General features: G+C 50.7%; 5 protein-coding genes across 7 annotated transcripts; 2 read left to right on the top strand and 3 right to left on the bottom strand.

Moving 5' to 3' along the window:
* Positions 1-3978: 3978 nt before the first annotated feature.
* On the bottom strand, positions 3979-10463 carry patl2 (PAT1 homolog 2). Of its 2 annotated transcripts, none has more exons than XM_018764320.1 (19): positions 10359-10463; positions 9716-9848; positions 9384-9625; positions 8886-8951; positions 8635-8688; positions 8330-8506; positions 8145-8216; positions 7873-8021; positions 7678-7752; positions 7432-7552; positions 7139-7259; positions 6972-7072; positions 6810-6881; positions 6580-6722; positions 6293-6449; positions 6037-6177; positions 5702-5799; positions 5168-5308; positions 3979-4882 (listed from the first exon to the last, which is right to left on the bottom strand). In XM_018764320.1, exons 1-19 carry the CDS (start codon positions 10377-10379, stop codon positions 4846-4848), a joined length of 2121 nt encoding a protein of 706 aa, XP_018619836.1. In that variant the 5' UTR covers positions 10380-10463; the 3' UTR covers positions 3979-4845. The 2 variants fall into 2 exon arrangements, with proteins under 2 accessions (XP_018619836.1, XP_018619837.1); XM_018764321.1 differs by having other exon boundaries at positions 7873-7970.
* Positions 10464-10921: 458 nt separating this feature from the next.
* cox6a2 (cytochrome c oxidase subunit 6A2) lies at positions 10922-13025 on the top strand. Its single transcript, XM_018764727.1, has 4 exons — positions 10922-11084; positions 11834-11919; positions 12271-12413; positions 12798-13025. Exons 2-4 carry the CDS (start codon positions 11838-11840, stop codon positions 12885-12887), a joined length of 315 nt encoding a protein of 104 aa, XP_018620243.1. The 5' UTR covers positions 10922-11084; positions 11834-11837; the 3' UTR covers positions 12888-13025.
* A 284-nt stretch (positions 13026-13309) lies between these two features.
* Positions 13310-20054, bottom strand: armc5 (armadillo repeat containing 5). The gene is made up of 8 exons (XM_018764726.2): positions 19983-20054; positions 18745-19149; positions 18549-18579; positions 18343-18450; positions 17292-18183; positions 16425-17119; positions 16142-16274; positions 13310-15770 (listed from the first exon to the last, which is right to left on the bottom strand). The coding sequence occupies exons 2-8, from the start codon at positions 19108-19110 to the stop codon at positions 13727-13729; spliced, it is 4269 nt and encodes a 1422-aa protein (XP_018620242.2). The 5' UTR covers positions 19111-19149; positions 19983-20054; the 3' UTR covers positions 13310-13726.
* Positions 20055-20211: 157 nt separating this feature from the next.
* Positions 20212-21919, top strand: LOC108941562 (uncharacterized). Its single transcript, XM_018764319.2, has 2 exons — positions 20212-20583; positions 20766-21919. Exons 1-2 carry the CDS (start codon positions 20487-20489, stop codon positions 21374-21376), a joined length of 708 nt encoding a protein of 235 aa, XP_018619835.1. The 5' UTR covers positions 20212-20486; the 3' UTR covers positions 21377-21919.
* LOC108941561 (uncharacterized) lies at positions 21509-24395 on the bottom strand. 2 transcript variants are annotated; one of them, XM_029253842.1, is made up of 4 exons: positions 24318-24395; positions 23632-23971; positions 23262-23502; positions 21509-22745 (listed from the first exon to the last, which is right to left on the bottom strand). In XM_029253842.1, the coding sequence occupies exons 2-4, from the start codon at positions 23956-23958 to the stop codon at positions 22033-22035; spliced, it is 1281 nt and encodes a 426-aa protein (XP_029109675.1). In that variant the 5' UTR covers positions 23959-23971; positions 24318-24395; the 3' UTR covers positions 21509-22032. The 2 variants fall into 2 exon arrangements, with proteins under 2 accessions (XP_029109675.1, XP_018619834.2); XM_018764318.2 differs by having other exon boundaries at positions 23632-24391.
* Between the last annotated feature and the right edge of the window lie 361 nt (positions 24396-24756).

Raw genomic sequence — 24756 nt, 5'->3', positions numbered from 1 at the left:
CACTTTGGCCGAAAGCGTCAACACGACGCGCACCTGAGGCCCGACCGCTGTTCCCAACTCCTTCAGCAGAGCACAGGTGCCCGGGACGCACAGCGGGACGCGAAGTTCCCATGTTCCCGTAGCCAAAACGATTTCGCCTTTAGAATCGGTAGCGTTCTTCCGACCGATACCAACAGGCGGCTTTCTGCTGCGACACGGCACTTTCAAGACTTGGGTTCGGATCCTCGCTCCTGCAGACATGTTCTTCCCGAAGGTACTTAAGAGATGCTGTAAAGTTTACCCTGCTGCGCAAACCACTTTAAGAGGGTTAACGCTGTGTGCAAATGTAAGGCTGAGTCACCTTGGAGAAAAGCGTGAGCTGGAAGAATAAAAGTAACAATAGAGGAAGAGGCGCCGGAAGGCGTCTTACTGCACTGGATATCTCCTTTACGTTTATTCATTTAGACGCTTTTGTCCAAAGTGACGTACGTCTCAGCAAAAGGACTGTTTATGCATTAATTTATGCGTTATCTCGTGCCACAAACACAATTCCACGTTGGTTTTAGCGCTGTAGGAGACCCAACCCGTGGAAGTCTGGGATGCGACTTCCCCGTACTCGTCTCGGACTGCTCCCTTTTAGCTGCAGCAACAGTCTTGGGTCTCGGTGGTTGCGGTCGGGACCGATTCCGTGTTGGGGTGGGGTGGGCATTCATTCTCTCGACGAGGCCTTTCTTCATTCCAACCTTGCTGTGCTAATCAGGTCATTTACTGCACACTATGCACCCGCAGACCCTAATGTGGGCAGCTTGTGGACAGATGCCTTGCGCAATGCATTGTGGGACACCTTCGCGGACCCGCCAACAGCCGAGACTTTCCAAGCGCAGGGATCTGCCTTCTCACCGTTAACATAGCTTCAGAGAAACGGAAGCGACATGTGTAAAAGAACGTCGTTAACGGTGAGTTTCAGAGAGGGTCCGTCTGAGACCGTTGCTCGCGCACAACGGTACTTTTACACTTTGCCCGACCGGAGGATGGCGCAGGCGGACGGTGGCTCGCCGGAGAGCCTGCAGCAGGCAGGAGAGCGTGAGCGTCACCAGAGCTCCCTCCGCTATTTAACGTCAAACGATATTTTCCCAGGAAATTAATACACTTTTTCCTCTTTAAAACGTTTCCGTTAATTTTTCACTCGGTACGGCCCGATTATGTGTCGCTCTGTGTTTTTCGGCAGTTGTGGGGGTTGGGGGAGCAGGGGCCCAATTTGTCACGCCTGTTTAGCAAACACAGATGGGCCTTGGAAACGCTCGAGCTCGTCGGAGTTACCAACGTTAGGCTGGCACGCATGGAGGCTCTTTCTTCCCATCAGCCCCTTCTGCTCATCGCTCCATCAAGGTCCACAGCGCCTAGGAGTGTCGCGCACGGAAGGACGGGAGCGAACCAGAACCAGACGCAGGGCACACTTAGTCGCCCCAATGGCAGGAGGACGGCACGCATCGGCAGCGGGACGCCAACAGCGCGGTCGAGGCACCGCACATGGACCGCAAGCAAGAGGAATCGCAGGCGCATTCCTTCCTTCTCTGAGCACTTCCTGTGCCTGGTGGACCTCGAGCATGAGCAGAGCCGAAGAACAGACACGGGAGTCCGCTCCCGCCTCCTGTCTGCATGCCTGCAGCACCCGCTCACCTGGCTGCGGTCCTCAAACATGCTTCCTACAGAGGTCACCAGGCTCACCTTGTGGAGGCCTGTTCCTCTTCACAGCTCATGAAAGAGCTCAAACCTTCGCTTTAACCATGTAAAGACTGACATGTTCCTGAACAGCTACTGCTCTCATTCCGCTCAGCAACAGAATATTCTACAGACTTCTAGAAAACATTCAGAGGCCATTGGAAGGGAAGAACCAACACTGGCCGAAGGTGCACCGCCCCCCCCAATTCACCGTACGCCACGTCCCGCTGCATGACCGAGACAACATCCACAGCACATTCTTGAGTCAAACATTTGCCCAACCGTCTGCCCTCCAAAGACGCACGGGCTCAAGCCAAACACCCAGCACATCTTACGTCCCCCCCCACCTTTCAGTCTCGCATCTCGACGGTACACCCTCGGTGGTTTCCTTCAACGGAAGTCGAAAGGACCAAGTCGGCTCTTATGGCCAGGAGGGACACAAAGGCATCACCATCCACACAAACACTTTACAATTAAGCGACTGCTCTCCCACCGCTCGAGGCCTAACATCCCCGCTACGCCCGCAGCGTTATTTACCGTGTTTAGCAGGCATGTTCCTCCTAAGCAGCTCACAGCTCTAAACTATAGTGCATTTCAGAACTGGACAAGTTCCAGGTGCAGCTGCCTGTAGAATTGAGTGACAGTAAATAAAAAGGCGGCATCTAACGCGAGTAAGAGAGAAATGAGTTTGACATTCTCTTCAGAACCCTTTTTAAACGTTTGAAGGGATTCAGCAATTGAGAAACAGAGGGAGCCTCTTCCACCCTTTGAAGCAAATCTCGAACCTACTGACTTCGGATTTTTGACCTCTACTGTACTTGTGGAAGACAAATTAAGCCAAATCCTGTGATCAGTTTGCTCACATAACTAATTCCTAACACAGCTCTTGCAGTAATTTAATGTAGACCCAAGCCTGTATTTGTATTATGTCTCCTAATCCTTTTTTTGGTGTCAGAGGACGGAAGAGCACTCTGAAAACAAACTGAATTTAAATCCAGGTTAGTTTAAATATCGCTCTTGCAATCCCAGAAGAGCCTTGCTCATGTAAATCATAGCAACCCTCCTTTTGCTTTTACAACACCACACCGAGTTTACTTCAGCCGAGATTCCAAGCGTATCCAAGCTGCAGGGACCTTCACGGAGACACTAGATCATTCCCTTAGCGTGTCCTCACGTGGGACGAAGAGACCAACCCAAGCACCCACATCAGCGTTGGCCTTTGTTCAGCAACACCCAAAGGCTAAGCCTGCGCAAGGGAGAAGTGACATGCTGCAAAGAGCAGGGGCAGGTGCTCTCCGTGGCGTGAAAAGGAAGATGATGGCAGGGTAGGGTTCAGCCTGAACTCCTCACTGCCCTCAACAACCCCATCAACTGTCTACATCTTTAGCTTGGCTTTTGAGAAGGCAGCTGAAGTCTGAAGATGATGGTAGAGGGGCCCCAGACCCCCTACCTCAGGTTTATTGTGTTATGTCTACATGTCTGCGAGCCAGCGTGGAATAGCAGTGGAACGTAAACCGTCTGTCCAACAGCAGCTGATGTTAAGAAATGCAGTGATCACATCTGGCCAATACCATTTCTTTCAAGTCATGTTTTTCCTCTCCCCCCCACCCCATTTTACATGTTTCTCTTTGCGCATGCATCTACAGTAACTCACAGCTAGTGCCCACAATAACAGAAGGCCAGACTTCCAGACTAACTGCCTGCTTGAGCGACTGAGTAACGGCTCGCTACTGTTTGCCTTGGAGCTGGAAGAGGTCTGGACAGAAACAGAACACCTATGCTCATCTAAACAGAGGAACCAAACGAACATTCACGCTCATAACAGGTGGTAGTTACACAAATCAAATATATTTACTACTGCAACATGAAGCAGAATGTGCAAACACACCCAACAGGGGAGAGGAGAAAAGCCCAACACTGGAAGCTGTAGATATTACAGAACACCAACATTGGAAACCCAAGAAAGCTCCCAATAACCTTGTTCTGAATTCAGTTTTGGCCTGAAATCTGATCACTTCATGATTGTCAAGGGTGAACAAACCTTGAGCACAAACACTGACAAAGCAGATTTGCACTGCTCATCTGTCTGTATAGTATGTGCAAGATGACTAGAACAACCCTGGTGTAAGCTGGTAAAGCTGCTACCCTATGTGTGTGGGACAATCAGAAGAAGCACTGCTGGGCAAAACATCTTGCAGGCATGTGGCAAACTGAAAATTGAGTCATCACTTCACTGCATGCATTGCACATTTAAACATGACCAAGGTACTCAAATAGCGCTTAAATTTTATTTTTACATTGCAAGTGCTGTACAGTTGTGACAGTAATCTATACATGAACACCAAGTACATCTCTTAAATTAAAACTGCAACAAAAAAAGGATGAACAAGGACTAATAAGTTAAGGCTTTAAAGAGATGACTAAGCTTCTTTTGGAACAAAAAGGCTACCAAACAATGTCATGGAAAATGCTTAAGGCCATGATTACCCAGCTGCCATTATAAAACAAGAGAACAGATAAACCCTGTCACACAGTAAACATCACAATACTAGCAATCCTTAGGACTGCCTTCAGTCTTGCAAACAGTATTTACAGTCAGATTTGCACTGCACTCATGTCAACCTGGTGCACATGTACTGTACTCCACATGGCCTCTGAGTATCTGAAAGAGACCAGCAACACACCATGTGTGTACCACACCAGTTGAAGACTCATCAGGTCTACAGGCAGATTAAATCACAAGTTTAGCCCTGGCCCTCACACCAAGGGTGGCTACTGAACTGTGTGTACCCCCTCTGCTGGACATTTTTAGGACTACCTATTTATAGATGCTCCACCCAGAAGTGGAGATCATTTAAAAATCAAGACCGTATTCCCTTAACAGTATCAAGAAGACACTGGCTTTTCTCACAACAGGGGGACACAGTCACTGGATTTGGCTGAAATACCAGCGTGAGCGATTTCTGTTGCACTGATGAGAAACAGGGTAATATCTATGTCCAGCAATATGGGGGAGAGGGCATTAAAGTCAAACCTGTGCTTTAAAAGGCCAGTCTTCTGTGACTTGCCAAACCCAGTTGCTCCATTAGACACCACCCACCCCAGTTAACATCCCTTCACACTTCTGGGGATAAGGGAAGGCTCTTAGGATGGGACAGCAGGGCAGCCAGCTGTAGATCTCCTGTAACAGGAAGGAGGAGCAAGTGGTTAATGCCTCCCTCTTACAGCTCTTCACTCTTCGAAGGGGGTGAAGACAATCATGGATGAACGTACAACTGAGCAATCTTAGTTCAAGCTAGAATTTCTCCACAATATTGTTGTATTCCCAATTAAGTGTCCACAAGCTTCTGTCAAAAGACCATGCAAAACTGCCTCAATCACATGACCCCATGGGAACAAACATGCAGCGATGAGCACACCAATGCTGAAGAAACAGACAGCCCCCCCACAGACACACAGTACTGACTCCATGCTGTCTTCAAGCTGGTGCACGGTGTGCTTGTCCAGATAGCGGCAGAATAGCGAGAGCAGGTTGGATGGGAGGAGAAGTGGCTCTACTAGTGAAGAGTGGGACAGCTCTCGAGCCACCAGAAACACTGTCTCGGTCCTGGGGGGGAAGCAGGGGCCCCAGCAGTTACAGTACAGATTGACAAAGGAATATGCAGAATGTGTGAAGTTTTATTAAAAACCTGGGCAGAGGGGACTACCAACACCATGTTGAAAAGTTGAAGATTTCACACCACAACATAGGCCTGCAACTTACAGTAGTCCTCCAGTTAAGCAAGCATCAATAGAATACCAAATATGGGAAGGATCTAAATGAATTACTGTAACAAGTCCACACATTGCCAGTAACATTATGCTGCCCTTCAATGACCCTTACCCACAAAGCAGGAAGCAAACAGAGCCCAAGATCATTTGCAGAGATCACACTAAAAGTAGACCAATATTACCACTAGCGGGTTCTGCAGCGTTACCCTTGCGTACTCACTGCCCTCACCAGGTTTCATAATCCCCGATGCCAGCGTCCATGGGAGTATCAGAAGACAGCAGCCTCTCGCCTTGAGACAGCAGGGCATACAGCAGGGAGATTCCAAACTAGGGGACAGATTACATCTCATGAATAGGAGATGTTGCACCCACTTTTACCAAGTCCTCTTTACATAGAGACTTTGAAAAAAATCCAAAAAGGGGGAGAGGTAAATATGGGTTTGTAGTGAACGACACGTTAGTTTTATAATAGTTACTTCAGTATTATCCGAAGAATCCTTTCCCATCTTTTCATACTGAAGCACTGACAGGAACAATTACAGAAACTGAGGAATAAGAACAGACCTTATTCTGGCAAGCCATAGGGAGGCATCTCTCTTTTGAGTCAGGAAGTGTAGTGGTAAACCCCTTGAGGACCCCTATGAGCTGACTAAAAGACAGCCTTCCAATCACAGTGCAGAGGGATGGGTACATCACTGGTAGTGCCTGAGGAAAAGGTTAAACAGCATTTCAATTAGCTGGCAAACTTGCTGAACCCAGTAAGTTTTAAGGAAAACAGTCCCAAATGTACTGCCATTTAAGATGTGCACAGAGAACAAACCTCATCCACATCTCTGCTCATCAGGACAGGTAGGTGCAATGTCACAGTCTTCAGCACATGTAGTGCTATGTCTTGGGACAGGAAGGGGAGGAATCGAGCAAGCAGCCGCTTCCCCTTTGACACAAGAAGGCATGGCAGGAACTCCTCTGCTGTCTCCCTGTGACAGAAAGCAAAAAAAGAGTTATTACAGCAAGTACAACATGTCTGAAGAATGGTGGTGCAGGAGTTCCAAATAAAGGACTGAAGCACTTTTGGGGGGGGGGGGGGGGAGCACTGGAGGAACTTACAGGTTAGCAGGATACTGCAGCTGTGAGTATATAAGCTTCACACGTCTCTGAACCTTTTCCTCCAGCCTCTCTCGTTCCTCCTCGCTGAAAACTGTGGCCTTCCTCTTGGCTGCTTCCTCCACCTCCAGCAGCACCATGTAGCACTGCATGTGGAAGATGTTAGCCACAACAAAGGATGCAAAAACAGTTCTTGGAGAAATGCAAGGCATGACCCTCAGAGAAACAATCACCTTTTCGATGTTGTGAAGAACCACGAGCCTCTGTTTTCGGCTATCTAATTGTTCCTGTTCTGAAAAACGAGGCTGACAGCAGAACATAAAAGATGAACCCCATATCTGATGAAAACAAAGAAAGTAGCCATCACGGGATCAACGATAGTGCTGGTCATTCACCTCCTCAGGTGACTGTGCAGCATGGACAGCATCGATGGCACGGCGAGGCGAGAAGCAGGTTGACACAGCAACTTGCCCCAGGGAGCCCTCAATGTGAACAACTGAAACAAACACTTAGATGGGACCATGCACAGAAGCAGATGTGGAATGAATCAAGACAGACATACCAGGGGTATAGGTCTCTGTCTTAGTCACATAAGGAGTGGTGAGCTTTGGTGGTTCCCTCTTGCTTTTGTCCCCCAGCATTTCTTCCTCTGCAATCTTGGCCTCCAGGCGCTGGTAGTACTCCTACACAGCAGGAGTAGTGTTCCCAGGTAACCGTAAGTTTACACCAAAGTAAACCTCACTTCCCAGAAACACCTGTAACATCTCAGTTTCACAAAGGGTTTCCTTCTGTAGAAAGTGTACCCGAGTTTAACTTGAGGTTATTCAAGAGCGGACAGTAAGATGCTGGGGGTACCTGGTAATAATAGTCGTCGAGGTGGGGATTCTCACTCTGAAGCTGGATCATCTGCAGTCTGATGATCCATTCTTTTTCCTTTATTGACATCAGCTGGCCATTAGGGTCCAAGTTATCGCCCCTTTAAAACAGGTATATCGTTCATGTGATGTATTTGCCGAGTGTTCAGTAAACACTATGCTGTTATGCAGGGGACCTCAGAGGTCTTCTAAGATCTTTCTGGGGAGATTTGAGCATGTCCATCACCTGTGGGACCGCTGATGCCTCTGGCTGAGGAGTCTGCGATGCTGGGGGTGAAGCTGGGTTACATGACCAGGGAACCTTGTGGAGATGTTGCCAAAAATACATGACCAGAGGACAGTCATAAAACTGAAGTTCCATTTATAGACCTATCAAAAGTGATACAAGAACATGCTATGATCACCTGCTTAAGCAACATACCTGAATCGCTGTAGAATATGGGATGATGGGCTACAGAATGGGGCAGGGCTTGGAGAATGGGCTCCAAATCTCAGGTGCATCATCTTGGGTGTGAAAGGCTGAGAAATTGATGCACCAGTGTGTGAAGAAGGCGAGAGAAAACCTCCACGCTGATTGAGGGAAAGTTGCATTTGTTTTTTGCGGTGACAGTATTTCCATATTATTATAAAATTTTATGCTAATAAAGCAACTGTGCAACAAGATCAAGAAAGTTGCGCTACACAAACCACCACCTGCATGTAGGGCTGCGGAGGGCTGAATGCCGGTCGGGGACGCACAGGAGAACGGGATAGCATGGGACCCATCTGCAGTCAAGTGAGCCAGGCAATAAACTCAGCACATTAGTACACACACTTCAGAGAAGGAGCATCTATGCGCTAGTGGAATATTAGGACAACTAGCATATACAGTCACCCACCTGAGAAAGGTACCTCTGCCCCAGTGGTCTTACAAGCGGATGCAGGCCCCGCTGGCCCCCTCGTTTGCCACTCCCCCTCAGTGGGCATGTTGCAAAAGGGTGCCGAAGTGGGGGCAGGAAGTCCAAAGGAGCTCGTGCTGGATCAGGACGGTCAATCACAGTGATGATAGCCTTGTCCTGAAAAGAAAGAAAAGCCACTTCAGTATTACTCCTGAACTAAGCACAAGCTCCATAATCGAGCTATTAGTTTATGCTTTGTACATATTGCGAGCACTGACAGTACAATCCACATGCAGACATCTTACGTGCAGCATGGGCCCAAGGGCTTTTCGGCTACGTCCATAAGGAGAGAGCATCCACTGTGCGATAAGAGCGGAATCAGACATAGGTACAGTAGTTGAAACAAAATGCCACACACAGCTGGACCAGAACTGGCTCTACAAATATGAACCCCATATGTGATGAAGCAACACACCTCAGTGAACAAGAGCCAAAGATACAACTGAATCAAAAGGTAACTACAGGAGGAGCATTACAAGCAGCTAGTCCCACTCACAGTGTCAGGATCCAGGGTTTCACATAGGGAGCCAATGTGACTATCCACAATAGCACTGTCCAGACTCTGTGTGCATGAAGAACCAAGAGCATGAGTGAGGAGCCCTCAAAATAGGGCATCCAAGAAACTGTAGTTCAAAACCAGGTCCTGCAAGGACATAGCTTTCCAAAAAGTAGTGAGACTGTTGGCCCTTTAAATGAACAGAAACCACACCTGCACTATAACACTACCAGCAAAACTTTAACTGTGAGCATCCTTCACAAGTTAACCACATTTGCATTTGAGTGCATGCTCTTCTCCCCTGTGACTTGGTGATAGTGTCATGGTCTACCTACTTACAGATGTTAAATTTTGCTGGAATAATTTGGGGTAAGAACCTTTCTCAAGGTAGTGGAGCAGGAGGTGGGAATTGACCCTGGGTCCTCAGTACAGGGCAGCACCTCTAATCACTGTGCCACCTACTTCTGCAAAGTAACATCATCCACGCAGTCCCCTCACCTGCAAGCTGGGTCTCCCTTCTACAGTCCTCATCACAGCTGGGTCCTCGAACATGTCACCAGTCCTCAGCACCCTCCTGTCCCTTTGCCCCCTGCTCAAGGCTGGCAGGACCTGGGGCTGAGGCACAGGGGTGGTGGGGGTGGAAGGGGGTGGCGAAGGAGGAGGCGGCGGCGACCGTTTGCCGCAGAAGACCAGGATGTCCGTGGAGTCACCCGTCTCCTCGTCCGATCTTTCGTCGAGGTCTAGCAGAAGAAGCAGAACCAAAAGGTAAAGAGCTTGACATTCAGAGAGCGTCGGCCCAGCCGGACCAGCTTGCACCAAAGGTCACCCACCGATGCCGAAGGTCTCCTCATTGTAGAGGTCGATCTCCTCATCCTCTTCACCCATCTCCTCCAGCTCACACTCCTCCATGACTCCTTCATCCTCTCCTCCTCGCTCTCCATAACAGCAGGACTCAGCAGCGTCCTGAGGAAGAGCACCTGCCTTAACATCCGACCCCGTCGGCACCAGCGGAATTAAAACAGCCCCAATGGGCACCAGCAGAAAAGCACATGGTTCAGCTTTCCACACCATTAACAAGAGGTATGGACCCAAACCTCTGCCAGACCCTCAAAGCAACACTGACAGGTCAAGTGGCTCCAGGTGCTGAAACTCAGAAGCACTTCCTTCAAAAATTAAATCACCAGACACACACTTCAGGTGTGTTTCCATTGAGTCCAAGCTCATCACTGTTTAGAGTGTTCCTCAAGTGCCGAACCTGAGTGCAACTGGACCATTTTTACCTCAGACTCTCCGAACGGAGCTTGTGAGGGGGGGACGGAAAATCACAACAACCGAAAACTGACAGTACCAGTCTACCGATGCCGATGGCCTCTAATCGCACCGCAGCAAAGACACCGTTTTTTAATAAAATTATATAATTAACCGCCGAGAGCGCGAAGCGACGCCGGTTAACTTTGCTAAAGCTACACTTGCCTGTTGCTCTAATTCACTCATTTTCCTTTGAACCGTTCCGACGACGCCCCACACACAGCTCGTGCTCCCAGCTCGTGCTGGCACGGACGCAGGCACGCGCTCCCGCAGTCCTATTTAACTTTGGCGCACCTGTGCGGGGAGGCGGGGCTGGGGGAGAGGCGCATGCGCAACGAGGGTGGACGTACCCGCGCGGCGCGGCGCTGAGGTGACGTCGTTAAACTGCTGGTACCGCAGTGCGGGGTGGCAACCGAAAAACTTAAATATTGATGGGAATTAAAATTTAAATTGCAGTTAAATACGTTTTAACATAAATTTAATTATACAGGTATACCAAGCTAATAAGAATCAGAGGACAGCTGACTCTGAAAAGGAGAGCCAAACAAGAATTGATAAGCATGTTATGGAAATGGCTGAGTTTGAAATTTGATTCCATGGCATGCCCTCGCACACACGTATGCACACAAAGTTGGTGCACACACACACACTTTTGCACTCAGAAAGCTGGCCCGCTCCAAGACACACACACCCCCACACTCTTTCTCTCAGACTCCAGTGCTCACTATGGCCACCTCTCTGCCAAATATAAACTGGAGGATTCTTGGCACGCGGACAGACTGCGAGGCCTGCTGGGGGCGGGAGGTGGGGAAACACACTTGAGCAGAGGCCGAAGGACACACAGACTGAAGGACGGACAGACAAAGAGGTGAAAAGGGGGAAGAGAAAGAGGTACGGACACACTCTTACCGACACGCAGGGAAAGAGAAGCCATTTAGAACGAGTTCAGGTTGAAAGCTGCAACTTTTATTGAACTCAGTAAATAACTCTTAAATATGCAACGTATATCCAGAAGCTGACAGCACAGGGGTTGCAAAACTTCGATGTGTTGTGACCGAGCCGTGTCTTTTTCTTACCGCTCAAAACACTCCTGAGGTCTTATTGAGGGTCTCGGTCACTGACCACCAAAGTCTACCGGGTTCTTCATCGGCACACGTGACGCGGGCGGAGCGCATTCCTGCAGAACTGCCTTCACCCACCCGATGAAATAGTATTTCGTACTACAATGGTGTATTTTTTAAGTGTCACTAAGCTACTTGAGGTAGAATATCCTAGAAATAATATGGGGAAACAAAAGGAAGCAAGTGGAAGGGGACCCGTGTTCTTTCCCGAGGACCGTGCGCAGTTTGAATGATTGTGCAATTCTGGCCTGAATCCAACCAGCAGTGCCTGCTTGTTTTGTGTTTTATTTTGTGTTTCTGTGCGCTTCACGCTGGTACGCAACAAATGTCTCTGTCGTGACTGTATGGTCAACTAAAGGTCAAAACAGTCTGTAAAAAACCCAAAGATGAAGCTTGTATGAATATGTGCCTGGATACACGGGGAATTGTGTCGCTGCTTTTCGGGTTACATTTACAGTGAAATTCATGGACTGTGTTATGATCAGGGGTCATTCCTCTTCCCGTTTGCCTGTACGTCAGGACAATGGCGCTGGCTTCCACCGCAACCCTGCTCAGACGAGCGTTTGCCTCTGCAGCAGCAGCTCACGGGGGTCACGAGGGAGGAGGTATTTGTTGTTCAGTCATCACTCAACCGTCGCCACCATACAGCACCTCTTTCTGCACCACCTGAATACCACTGTGTACCTGAACACAAAACATAATTTGTGTTGTTCTCACCACACGCTGGGCTTATCTTTATCTGGAGTGTGTGGAAAGTGGGCACTCTTGCTCTGCCTGGGTGCCGTGGTTACGCACCTGGGTGCCCACCTCTATCAGGTGGTCCACACGCACGCACAGCCCGAGCTGTTCTTCTCTCATAGCGAGAGTCCAGCCTGTGCTTCCTTCTGCAAGCTGATGCTGTCGTCAGCAGTAAAGCAGTCTTGTAACGCATGGCTTTGATGCCACCGACTGCCCAGCAAGGACGTGGAAGATCCTGACCTTCGTGGTGGCTCTGCCCGGAGTTGGCGTGTGCATGGCCAACGCCTGGCTGAAGATGCAGCACGGCTCCCACGACCCGCCCGAGTTCATCTCCTACCCGCACCTGCGTATCCGCACCAAGGTAACCGACCTTCGAAAGACCTCTTCCTCTCAGTAAAACTTGAGTTCATGGGGAAGGAAACATTAGATGAGGCACAGTTGTGTTGGATCAGAGGAATTACGGGAACAGATATTGGCACATATGATTGAAAACCCCAGGTGTAGTCTTGTGTTCACTTGAGCTGTTAGGGAAACAGGTCAGTGTGTCACTGTCATAGTTATTAAAAAGTGCCCGACTCCTCTCCTTGAGGTTTTAAAATAAATTTTATTCACCCTCCGAAATGAGGAAAGTTGATTTATGGGCCAGATAAATGCCTGAACAGTAAAAAGAAGAGGTCCACTGTGGCCTGGAATGATGTCTGGTGCCGACTGCTCCACCTTGTCTTTCTTATTCCCTCTCCTGCAGCCCTTCCCATGGGGAGATGGTAACCACTCCCTCTTCCACAACTCCCACACCAACCCCCTGCCCACCGGTTATGAGGGACCCCACCACTGAGCACAGGGCCACCTGGCATCCACCTGGCAAAAAACACTCACTGGGTATCGCCACATGGACAAACACAGCCAAACACATCGTTCCCGGGGCCAACTGACCAATGATTAATAAATAAAATCAAGCTGATGTTGCAGTAAAGTGTGGTTGCTAGTGCTTATTTCCAGAAACAGAGACAGCAGATCCACCCCCCTCCCTTTCACTTTACGCTGTGTGCCTCCTCCCTTTCAAACGCCACGGGCACTTGCTCTGGGCCCTTACATGCATACTTGTAACTGCAGGACAACTTACAGCCTCAGGGTTCACTTACATCCGCTGAAAAGTGAGATACATTTTGGCTCCCAGAGCTGGCACTACATACAGAAAGGAAATGGAAAGATATTTGACACAATAAAAAAAGAAACAAACGCAGAAAGCAGACGCAGCACCTTAATGGTCATTTATTCAGAACTTAAACTGTCAAAAGGGAGAATAATCCTCATTACCTCCTCCTCTCTCTGTAAACAGTATAGAATTTACAATATAAACCACTCTAACGTGGCCTCTATTAAACAGAAAATTTACAGTAAGGGACTAATATCCTGCACAAAATAAAATTAAAAAAGTACAAAAAATGTGCATTATCCCTATCATATTACTGTTACATAGAATTTTGTTAAATTCCTCTCTCAGAAGCTAGAATTACAAGAAAAATTACACATTCTACGGCTTAAACTTTACTGTATCATATTGTCTAGTAGAAACCAGTCTCTCTATGGGGAATAAAGTACTAACAACTTACATCTATATTGCCAAGGCTATGGTGTCACAAGGAGAGGTGCTGCCTCTGCAGAAGAGCTTCATCAGTTGAGCACCTGGGCAGCAAGGGCCAGCAGGTCCTGTTTGAGGCCCTCCACGCAGTCCTCTTGCTCAGCGAGCTGACGCAGGCAGTCGGCTGTGACGGAGGCAGGGGGACGCCGACTGCACCGTTGTGGCCGCAGCAGGACGGAGAGGCATGTCCGGGCCAGTCGCGTATAACCGTGCAGCTGAGCAAAGCGGTACAAAGGGGGCAGACAAGTCCCCAGGGGCCAACTCCGTTCACCTGTGTCGGACGCGGAGTCAAGCCTCGGGCGCTCGGCGCTCACACTTTCCTCTCTGGACACTTGTCTCGCATCCTTGCCTGCCTTAGGTTCTGCAACTCTGGCTGCTTTGGGGTCGGAGGAACTTTGGTTGGTCGTGGAGTACGTGCTGCTGTCCCGGCCCGACGTTTGGCTCAAGTTCCTTTGGAATTTGGCATCTGGTGTGGCATGCGTACAGCAGCAGGAACACACATCGCTGTAAATGTCAATCAAATCTGAGCCAAAACTGCATTGAGAGCTGTGGCACAGCTGGGTTGTTGTTTCCAGCTGCCTGTTTTTCCTCTGGTCCCTCCTGCAAAGCAACTTCGAACCCGAACCCGAACGTAAATTCAGCAGCGTCTCCAAGCTGCAGTCTGCCTTTGTGGCCATCTTGGGGCTCAGTGTCCACAGAGATGCGCACTGCAATTCAGAGCTGTCTGATGCACCCCCATCCACTGCAGCACTGACCACATCCCCAAACTTCCCATCAGATTCAAACACCAGTTCAGAATTCAACCAGGAACCCAAAGCTATTTCCAGCTGGGAATAGTCGTCAGCCACACAACAGGCTTTACCGTCACGTTTGGATTTTAATGCAGAACTCCGTTGTGACGTCTGCTGTCCATCCGGTCCTCTTTCACAGCCAGTCCCTATGAGAAAGCTTGGTTTCCTTTGATGTCGGCTTTCCGGTTTGGAATCGCAGCCCTTCTCCTCACGCCGCATCTTGACTTCTGCCGGTGCCTTAAACTTCCCAACGTGCTCAAAGCTCAGTTGTTCTTCCGACTCTGTTCTGGAAAAAATCTCCACTGCACTCTCCCCGACCGACTGTGTCCTACAGTCCTGTTCGGATCTACCCTGCGACTTATGAAGTGACGGTAGGTCAGAACCTTTCGGAAGACTGGGAGTATCCGGAAGCGGAAGCAGAGGCTGTGAACCTGCTAAAGAGAGTAACACGGACACGACCAAATCCTCAAGTTCCCTTTGTAGCCCAGACACCAGAAACATGTTTGCTCCCTTCATGGCTTCAGCTAAGGGGGTCTTTGGGAATAGTCCCTCCTTGTATGAATCCGTTTCCATTCCTCTTTTCTGCTTCCACCCTCTCAGCACCCCACAAGTCAAAGCACCCAGAATCTGACAATGCCCAGAACCTGCCCTCACCTGGGCATCTGCCTTTTGGTCCTCTTCTTCTACTGCACTACTCACAGAGCAGCCATGCAGGTAGTGCAGAACAGGCAGAAGCATGTGAGATGTGACATCCTTCATCGGGATTCTCTGGCCTGAATTTTGCCTAGCTTCCCAAAATCCACCCCTCAGAAGCGCCCTGAAGTACTCAGACCCGGCCTCGCCTTCACCATCCCCTGCTATTGCTTCAGTGTTTGCTGGAACCTGGGTGCTGTCATCCAGCAGAAAAATGAGGTCAAACTTGGAGTCGAGGTAAGGGCAAGAGGGGGCAGGACACTGTTTCTTGACAGGAGGGGGCTCAGCGGTTTGCCCTTTCCGTAGCCTGGGACTGCTCAGTGCTGGTAAACTCCCTGACTTAAATTCGATATCCATGTTCAGTTCCAATGTGGGACATCCAAGAAGATTCAACAGGCATTCGGTGAGCAGAGAGAAGTAGAGTGAGCAAAGGTGGGAGAAAGATGGAGGTTGAGGGGTTTGGAGCCAACTGGAAAGGGCCCCCCACCTCCCAATGATCTGATCATCATCATCTCCGAGAGAACTGAGGGCTTCAAAAGCCAGCTGCAAACCCCCGTGGTCCATCAGCAGTTTCCTGAGGAGAGCTTTGTTGCTAGGAGCAGGAAGAGTTAACATGCATTAAAACCAGGTGAAGACATTCACAATACAAAGTGCAACATCATTTTAGCCTGTACAACCTCATTATGGGGAAAAGAAAAGGGGGGGGGGGGGGACTTAACGATGATCCTTCTCCCTTATATAGCTGGTTTTTCATCATCCACTAAGTCACCTTGGAGACGCTCATTTCAACGCAGAATCAAAATGTACTTAGGTCTCCTTATTTATGTATTAATTTCTACTATTCACAACCAGAGGCCACAGTGATGAGTTTCAGGCCAAAACAGCTCAACACAGAGAATGCGATACATGGTTAACAGCAGCTCAACGGATCTTGGCAACAAGAAAGAGAACGTGTCAACATACCGGTTAATCAGTGGCAGGGCCAAGGTGCAGTAGAGTTTGTCTGTGTCCGAACCAGACAGCATGATGTGGGTGAGCACTCCCGAGCCAAAACTGGACTCACCCTGTACTCGCAGGTTATTCAGCACAGCATTACCTGCAACATGTCCCAAATAAAGGGCCTTACTCAGTCCACATTTAGGAAGCAAAGAACATTTCAAAAGGGTCACGTAACATTGCGGCGACATAGCTCATACATTCCACCAGCGCCGACACACACCTTGGGAGCCGGGTCAACTTCACTTACCGAGCTGTCGAACCTTGGCCTTCACCCTACCCGTCTGTCCCTTCTTTTCTTCTTGTCCTTCCTGCAGACATAAGCGGTACCAGATCAGAGCAACTGACCCGGTTCTCACCAAGCCCTCCAAACAGTTGGGGTTACAACTCAAGCGGCACAGCACACGGAAGCACCTGCTGCTGGGGTCCGTGTGATGTGTGAGGTAGTACAGTAGGCCAGAGATGGTGCCCGAGTTTATCAGGGCTGAACTGGGGTCCACAGACTGGGAGAAGCGAGACAGCAAGAGTAAAATGGGTGACTCAGCTGTCCATGGCTCAGGATGGTAAGGGTGGTGATAAGTAGGGCCTTTCAGTGTGGGAGGAGTCTCAGTAGGAGATGAGGCTAGAATATGCCTGGGTTTTTTCTTGGGTGAGGAAGCTTTAGAAGGAGATGGAGGTGTTGGCCGAAAGACCGAAGCATAGTTAAGAGAGCTTTTTGGGGTTGAGGTGGAGACGGGAAATTGTTTGCAAGGAGATGTGCTGGTGCTCTTCAGGCCAGGTGTACAGGAGGTAGGAGAAGTCATAGATGTAGAGAGGCCAGTGAGAAGGGAAAGCCTATCAGAGAGAGGAGTAGCAGGAGAGCTGCCTGGCTCTCCCTCTCCACTCCCTGAAGGGGCCTGCAGCTCCCCCTCACAGGAGATCAACCCTTCGGACAGTAGCCAGGACCTAGAGGAACAAGAGGAGGATATGGTTCAGACAAGACAGCAACAAGCAAAAAGACAACAGTCCTAAGACTCGACATCATCAGCAAGACAACGGAAAGGTCTTGCGTCAATGGATAAAACAGGGTGGTTTTGTAGAGACACCATTTTATATACTGCAAAATGGATCTACTCGCCTCAAGCTGAGGAAACTGGATGACTCCTGTCCATACTCCTTTCCTCCTTCATCCTTTCTGCTCATCTCAAGTGGTGGAAAATCAAAGGACTCAAAACAGGAATTAGACATCGGGTCAGAGGACGAGGACGCAGAAGGTGTGTCTGATGCTTCCGCCATCGAGCACTCCCCTTTGGCCAGCGCTACCAGTCTGGCCACGAGTAACGACACGAGCCCCAGTCCCTGGAGGTGCTCCAGTGCCGCTTCATCATACACAAAGTCAACAAATGCCAAAATAGCTAATCGGGTAAAGGGGTGACTCTGAGACACAGCAAGAGAGGCCATCAAAACCTCCAGTCCGCCACTCTCTTTCACTTTGACCCTGTTAACTGCCTCCTTGCAGCACAAACAGAGGGCTCGAAAGAACAGCCCGGATTTTGGAAGATCGTTCTTCACCTCCTGAACAAACTTTGGGATCACCCCTACCGACCCAATGTGAGGGCGGAGGCTGCCTTGGGAGCACAGGTTGGCCAAGATCTTCAGAGCAAGTTCTGCCAATGGCTCCTCGGTCCCTCCCAAGGCCAGATCCCCCAGCTGAGTCAGTGCCCCGGACCGTACCGCCTCCCTGGCGCACTCGACCCCACAACCCTTTGTCAGTTCATGCAAGGCCCGCAGAGAAGCCCGCCGCAGCGCATGGGGATATTCGGGGGCAAGTAGCTGAGCCAGAGCAGGGAAGGCACCCTGTACCAGCAACGAAAGCCGGTTGGACGGGGTGTCTGAGAGGTACAGTAGCGCACGGGCTGCAGACTGCGTGCACTCCAGCTGAGCAGTTTTCGAAAGTGCTGAGGTCAGAGTGGGAGAAGCCAAGGGAAGGCTAGACACAGGGAGGCATTGGAGGAGGAGTGGCACACCACCTGGAAAACATGGGTGGAGTTCAAAAACAGCATGGCTTTATAACATTTATCACTAAAACAACCTGCACTCTTTACAACCTCCAATGGATACTTCACTCCAGTGCTCATCGACAAAGTCCTATAACTACCATACAGAAAGTCCATGACAGTTGGACCAACCGGCTGAATGGATGAGCGCGGAGTTCTCAGGGTCAATGGCCAGGTTTCCCAAGGCGCGTGCAGCACGGTTCCGGACTGTTTCCACAGTAACATTCTTAAGGATCTCCACTGCACAGACAATTGAGAGAACACGAGCATTACCACAAAAATCTCGTGATGACCACAAACCTTGTAGACGAGGGGTAGGGAGAGGTGCTTTCACTTACCCACTACAGATATTCCGTTTAGTTTCCGCACCTGGGGATGGAGAAATATTCATATTGCAATCAACTGACAACTGCTGTAATGCATCAAGAACTCCTTATTTCTCCAAATCACAGAGTGCAGAGTCTCCAGCTACTACATGCAGCACTGCTAACTCTTAAGATCCAGCATGAATTTCTGTTTACCGTTTGCCCTCACCTCAACTCGTGTCTCGCTCTCCGTGCAGCAGTTGGCCAGGATGCTGAGTGCCAGGTCAAGAGTCTTCCTATCACACGTTGAGCGGCGTAGCAGTTTCAGGAGAGGACTCAGCCCACCACGTGTGCGGAAGCGGCCGACGCCTGCGTTGCCGCCTTTTGTGTGCTGCGTTCGAATGGCTACCAAAGCCCTCCAAAGTGCAGCCCGGGCTTTCCTCGAACTTTCCTTTGCATCCGCTTCGGCGCTATGGCCGGCACCCTTCACCGTGCTTTCTGCTTTTTGGAGCTGAGACAGGCACCAGGACAGAGAGGACTCTGGACCTGCCACTGATGCCTCACTTTTGCTAAAAGCCACCTTCTCGTTTTCCATGCCGATACAGCGGCAACATTTCCACAACAAACCTCAGCCCTGTGCAAATGGAAAGCAAGAAGAGGGAAAGTTAAATTAATCGTGCCATCTGTTACACCTCAATACTTTTTCCTCTTATTTTCCTTTTAAATTAGGGTTTTAAAGTACTGTGGCGTGCAGCGCCGTGGGTTTGGATGGGGCGAAGAAGGACGCGGAGGCAGCGTTCATGACGAACGATTTATTCAGACATCGGCACAAGATAAATGCTCTCCGTCCAAGAACCACCGTTCCTTGAGGACCTGCACTTACAAACAACCTTCCCAATCTATCTAGTGCCCCCTAACTCTTCTCAACACCCTGGCAAACACAGCCACCCCATTATTTTCTCCGTAAGTGCCCCCAGTGGTTACACACACACACACATTTAACATTATTTCCCATAATGCAACTACTTATATTAATAAGCACACACTCTCTCCTAAAGCAGTAACGCGGGGTCGTTACAGTACTGTTAACTTGGAAATATTTACGTCTTATGTGCTGACCAGTAAACATTTCAAACTGCGTGTTAATGTTTGCAGCGCTAATTACAACAAAAGCAACTTCGCTCTTGAACATGGCAAAAGAGGCGATGACATCGAAACGAAACGAAACTAAACTACCCAGCATGCCCAGACAGACCGCTCGCTATCACGTGACCTACCCGGACCGAGGGAGCTGGGACGTGTAGTTTCGAAGCGCCACTACAGCCTCCCTCAATAAACCCTTTCAAGTGATCAGGCCGAGAGAATAAACAGCACGACGATCGAAGGCAGCAGTTCCCCCCCTTTACTTGCTTACTCCTTAACTAAGCATTCAGTGCATATTCTAGACCTTTCAGCGTGTCTACATACCGCTTTTATTTTAAGAGCCCAAACGAAATCTTCTTAGCTAGCTGCTAACGCCATTTCAGCAAAATAACAAACAGGAAGGCAGCGGCCGGAGAGGGAGGGACGGAGAGGCGGGTCTTTAAGCGGCTTCCTGGGAATTGTAATTCTTCCTGACACGCCATCGACACAGTGTGCGCTGAGTGAGCCGCACAGTAAAACTAAAATACAACAAAATCAACTAGAGGTTTCTATATGTGGATACCGTTAAGCTGAGTACCCTGAAACTGAAACGTATAAAAGTGCTATAGCGGAACAAAGCTTGCTGACGGAACTACAAATCCCATAATTCTGCGCCGCTATATATTGATTTCCGTTCCGCCTTTCGCTTCGCTCCTCCAAAGAGCGCGGGGTTGTTATAATCATCGCTTCAGTTGATGAAGGGGGAAAAAGTCATCGGAGAATCCTGGGTGTTGCTGAAATCCACCGCAAGTCGGCAGCTGCGTCACTCCGCGGTTCCGGTGTCCTACCATGGAAAGTGCTGAGAGCAGCGGACGGGAAAGCGCTGGAGGCGCCAGCGAGACGTGGAGCGCGACCGCCAATGGGGGCCACGATCGAAGCAGAGGAGGTGAGTGCGGCAGTGTTTGTGAAGGTCCAAAAAACAAGACGAGCTGTGTAATCCTGGCGCAATGAAGATTTTTTTAATGGTTTATCTGGCATGAAAATGTGCTTTTCCATGCAGTGGTTCTGTCCACCGCCTGTTCCCCTCTCTGACACCTGCTTGTGACCCCCCTCTCACTTTCCCTGCAGAGTTCGTGTGGACGCTGCAGGCCACTTGGCAGCTCGTTCGGACACGCCTCTCCATGGACTCTGAGTTCAGCCGGCCCGTGTGCAAGAAGAAGAAGCTGTGGGAGACACTGGCGGAGAGGGTGACGGGCGAGCTGCGGGCGGCGGGCAACCCCGACGTCACGGTCAAAGCCTTCGAATGTGACCTTAAGTGGAGGAACATGCTGGCGACGTACAGGAAGAACGCCGAGAGAGCCAAGAGGCTGGGCACCCACAACGTCCACTGGGAGTTCTTCCAGGCCATGCACAAGGTCCTGGGCCAGAGCAAGGGGGAGGACAAGGCGCAGAAGAAGGCGAAGCTGGACCCAACCAAGCTGAGCAGCTCCCTGGCCAGCAAGCGGTTCACGCCAATCCTTCCGAACCTGCCGTTGCCCACCACCCCTTTCCCTTCCCGTCCTCCCCAGGACGTCCTGCAGCTGTATCTCGAGCTGCAGGAGAGGAAAATGAACATGTGGACGCAACAAAAGGCCTTGGAGGAGCGAAAGATCGAAGCCATTAACAATCTGGCCCGAGCGATCTCGAGTCTGGCCGAGGACGCCAATGCCGAGCTGCCCAAAGAGAGCGGTTGCAGCTAGGCGGACGTGGACAGGGATGTGGCAGGAACGGCTTTATTTCGTGCAACGGATTTTAGATTACGCCAGTGCTTTCCTTAAATTTTGGCCTCATTGCATAACTGCATTCATTTCTTTAAAAAAAAAAAAAAAAAAAACCAGGAAATTATGCATCTTGAATTTTCGTAGCATGTATACATGAGTATGGCCCTGTCACATTTGAGCCCAGGCTCTCAGAGAAGTTTCGCTTTCTAACTCCTCTTTTGCTTCAACAGCTTGTCTTTCTGCACTTTTGTCTACATCGGGACTTTCTGTTCTTACAAGGTGCAGAAGGATTTTAATGATACAAATAAAAGCTGTACAGGCAGACAAAAACTGCAGCTGGCAAAAAAAAATTAAGTTTACTTGAGGACAAGAGTGCACACTTGTGCACGTTTTCATCTCAGTGAACTTGTGTAAAGACTCAAGAGTATTTTTCATACATTTGAAATAAGTTGTATTATACAGTGTTTATTCTATAAAGGCACCACTCGAGATGTAATTTTTAATAAAAAAAATCAAATGCCACAAACCGGTTCCTCTAATTACGGCCCATAATTAACACACGGGATCGTTTCCCTTCGCCTCAAAGTGAACATCTTGCTCTCTCCCCCACTCACAACGTTACTGCACTACGGTTTTCAGTTACAGCCCAATTCCGCAGTCCTGTACAGCATGTCCACAATAGCCTCCCTCTTGACAATGCCGTCTTCATCCATCTCGCCCTCCCCTTCGTCCTCGCTCTCCTTCGCCACGTTTGCAGCTTCCACCCTATCTCCCATTCCCAGGAAGACATTATGCAGTACGCAGGCGGTCAGGACCACGGCCTTGGCCCGCTCCAAGCTGCCCGTGTCCAGGTACTGCAGCCGGCGGAAGCGAGCTTTGAGCTGCGCCACGGCCCGGTCCAGGGTGTCCAGATGCGCCTCTAGGGTGCGATTGTAGGCTTCCTCTCTGGGGCTGCAGCCCGGGGGGAATGGGGTCAGGATTTGAGCGCAGAGAGGGTACCCCAGCTTAGCTACGAGGAAGGAACCGGCCGGCAGCACGGTCAGGTCCCGTTGCAGCGCCTCCTTCAGGTCTCCGGCTCTGTCCCGCTCCGAGTCCCTGCTGATCTTGCAGTAGAGGAAGCGGCCGTGCTTGTCGCACACGAGCTGCAGATTCAACCAGGGGTCGGCGCGCACCTCCCTCTTGTTCTTCTTGCTCCCGCGCACTTCTTCATCGGTCTCCTGCTTGCTGCTGGGCAGCCGGATGGCGATGCGCGTGTGCCCCAGGACGCCAAACACCTTAGGGGATTCCGAGCCCTCGGCCCTGGCCAGGACGTCGGAGAGGGGCAGCAGGGACCGCTCGGCCTCGGGGCCTGGATGGACAGGGACCAAAATGGGGGATTTGTGTAAAGACTAGGAAACGAGGGAGGTGCCATGCATTGGCACAGTGGGATTGTGTACACACACACACACACACGACCAGACATATAACAATACTAATGAAGAAGAATAGCAACAGCTGATTTACGCATGGCTCCCAGAAGGAATGCAACAAAATGCCAAACAATCCTTAATATTTGCATGTCCTCCCTCTATTCCTGTGAGTTCCCTCCAGGTGCTCTGGTTTCCTCCCACAGTGCAAAGACCCTGGTGACTGAACTGACCATAGTGTCGGTGTGTTACATCACTGTGCTGCAGAAAGACTGCCGGAAGTTCAGCGCGGTGCATCCAGCGCTGTGAGAGACCCTGAACAAAGGTGTAAGCTGAGTACTAGTTAAGGGTAGTTAACACCATCGAACGTCTCTCTGGAGGAATGCGTCCGCTCAGCGAATGCGTGGTTAAGGAGCCTCCGACACGCGAGCGCACGCCCACAGCCCCTTTCCGCTGACCCGTCGGCCATCGTATGTGCTGCTCCCGCAGCGCGTTGACGCGTTCGCAGAACGAGAAGAAGATGCGGTGCATGTTGCCCTTCTCGACGCGGAAGCGGCCGGACAGGGAGCGGTAGCTCAGCCGCTCGGAGAGCAGAGTCAGCGAAAGCAGGACCGTGTGCGGGAGGGAGAGCCGCGCCCGTCCCGTCAGCCGACTCCTGCTGTAGCGCGAGTCCGACGTCTGCAGCAGGTCCGTGATGAGCTGCGGGGAAGAAGGGCGGTCGCAGGGAGCTCGGCGTCAGCTCTGTGCGCGAGACGACTGCGCGGACAGCACTCAAAGGGGTGTGGGGAGGCGATGCCCGCGGACACCCCAAAACACACGCGCGCACACCTGAACAGCTCTGGTCTGCTCCTCTGTGACTCGGGGCTCCTGGGGCGGTTCAGGGGAGTCCCGGGGGGGCGGCGGCGGAGGCGGTTCGGCCTGCGGGAAGCACGCCGCCTCGTGCGTTCCCGCGTAGGCGAGCCGGGCCCTCTCCACGAGCTCGGCCTCCAGGACGTCCTCGACGGCGCGGTCCAGCCGCTGCTCCAGCTCGCCGTGCGACAGCGGCTCCCAGTCCAGCTGCATCACGTCGAGGACGGCGCGGCCCGCCGAAACCACAAAGGCCGCGCTCTCCGTCCTGGCGTGGGCTGCGGCGCCGCTCCGGCCCGCCTGCGCCATGGAGGGGCTTGCCCTAGGGGGGCGGGCGGGCAGACGCAGAGAAAGAAAGACACACACACACGCACAAAGGAAGAGGTATGGAGCAGAATGTGCTGCATGAGCACTGGTGGCGAACCACACTTCTGCACTATAGTGTACTGTGTGTTTACTGCCAATGTGTACCGTGGTGTGTGTATGTGTGTGTGTGTTCGCGCTCGCTAAGTGCAGAGAAGGAGAACTCGCTTGAGCGCCACCACGGGCTCCAAAACGAAACGCTGCTGCCGTTCCCGCCATAACCGCTTATTCTTATTCATAATTCATATTGTTATTGTTCTTCTTTTCGCTACGAAAAGCTACGCTGCGCTACTTTATTCACTTACCGGCGCGACTTCGATCACGTCTCCATTAGGCGGCTCGCGCCCCGGTCCGTGAAGTCGGGTCCGCTCGCGTCACACGCCACGTGACCGCAGGAACCCGCCGCGAGCGGACAGCGACGTTCCGCGCTTCAAGTCAACCGCCACCTCGTGGCCACACGTGTAACTACACTCCGGTGCGCTAATACTGTATTAGTAACGTGGGGCGTACCGTAGTGCACTGTGTCCAATGACCTCCTACCTATGGGGGGCGCCAGCGTAGTAGTTGCAGCTACTGCCTTTGGACCCACAGGTCACAGGTTCGAATCCTGCCTGCGGATGTCGTAGCCTAAATTGCTCCAGTAACCTATACTGCCTTACAGGTGTATGCACGGATCAGTAATTGTTTGGAGAAAAGGGACCGCTACATAAATCAATGCGATACCACAGTTGGAGCAGGTGCCCC

The sequence above is a fragment of the Scleropages formosus genome, chromosome 8, assembly GCF_900964775.1.
Source record: "Scleropages formosus chromosome 8, fSclFor1.1, whole genome shotgun sequence".
Taxonomy (NCBI): Eukaryota; Metazoa; Chordata; class Actinopteri; order Osteoglossiformes; family Osteoglossidae; genus Scleropages; species Scleropages formosus.
Note: the sequence above shows the minus strand (reverse complement) of the source record. Positions and strands in the feature narration are given on the sequence as shown.

Coding starts and splice junctions, on each gene's coding strand:
- patl2 (XM_018764320.1), bottom strand. CDS start 10,379: ATGAGTGAATTAGAGCAACAG. Junction 6,882..6,971: donor CTGCACAGTCACCTGAGGAG/GTGAATGACCAG, acceptor TTCTGCTGTCAG/CCTCGTTTTTCAGAACAGGA. Junction 4,883..5,167: donor CAGCTTGAAGACAGCATGGA/GTCAGTACTGTG, acceptor TTCCTGTTACAG/GAGATCTACAGCTGGCTGCC.
- cox6a2 (XM_018764727.1), top strand. CDS start 11,838: ATGGCGCTGGCTTCCACCGCAACCCTGCTCAGACGAGCGTTTGCCTCT. Junction 11,920..12,270: donor CGGGGGTCACGAGGGAGGAG/GTATTTGTTGTT, acceptor CCGACTGCCCAG/CAAGGACGTGGAAGATCCTG. Junction 12,414..12,797: donor ACCTGCGTATCCGCACCAAG/GTAACCGACCTT, acceptor CCTCTCCTGCAG/CCCTTCCCATGGGGAGATGG.
- armc5 (XM_018764726.2), bottom strand. CDS start 19,110: ATGGAAAACGAGAAGGTGGCTTTTAGCAAAAGTGAGGCATCAGTGGCA. Junction 16,275..16,424: donor GGCCAAGGTTCGACAGCTCG/GTAAGTGAAGTT, acceptor GACATGTTGCAG/GTAATGCTGTGCTGAATAAC. Junction 15,771..16,141: donor GCCCTGCCACTGATTAACCG/GTATGTTGACAC, acceptor TCCTGCTCCTAG/CAACAAAGCTCTCCTCAGGA.
- LOC108941562 (XM_018764319.2), top strand. CDS start 20,487: ATGGAAAGTGCTGAGAGCAGCGGACGGGAAAGCGCTGGAGGCGCCAGC. Junction 20,584..20,765: donor CCACGATCGAAGCAGAGGAG/GTGAGTGCGGCA, acceptor CTTTCCCTGCAG/AGTTCGTGTGGACGCTGCAG.
- LOC108941561 (XM_018764318.2), bottom strand. CDS start 24,231: ATGGCGGGAACGGCAGCAGCGTTTCGTTTTGGAGCCCGTGGTGGCGCT. Junction 23,503..23,631: donor AGCAGACCAGAGCTGTTCAG/GTGTGCGCGCGT, acceptor TCTTCCCCGCAG/CTCATCACGGACCTGCTGCA. Junction 22,746..23,261: donor GCACATACGATGGCCGACGG/GTCAGCGGAAAG, acceptor CTGTCCATCCAG/GCCCCGAGGCCGAGCGGTCC.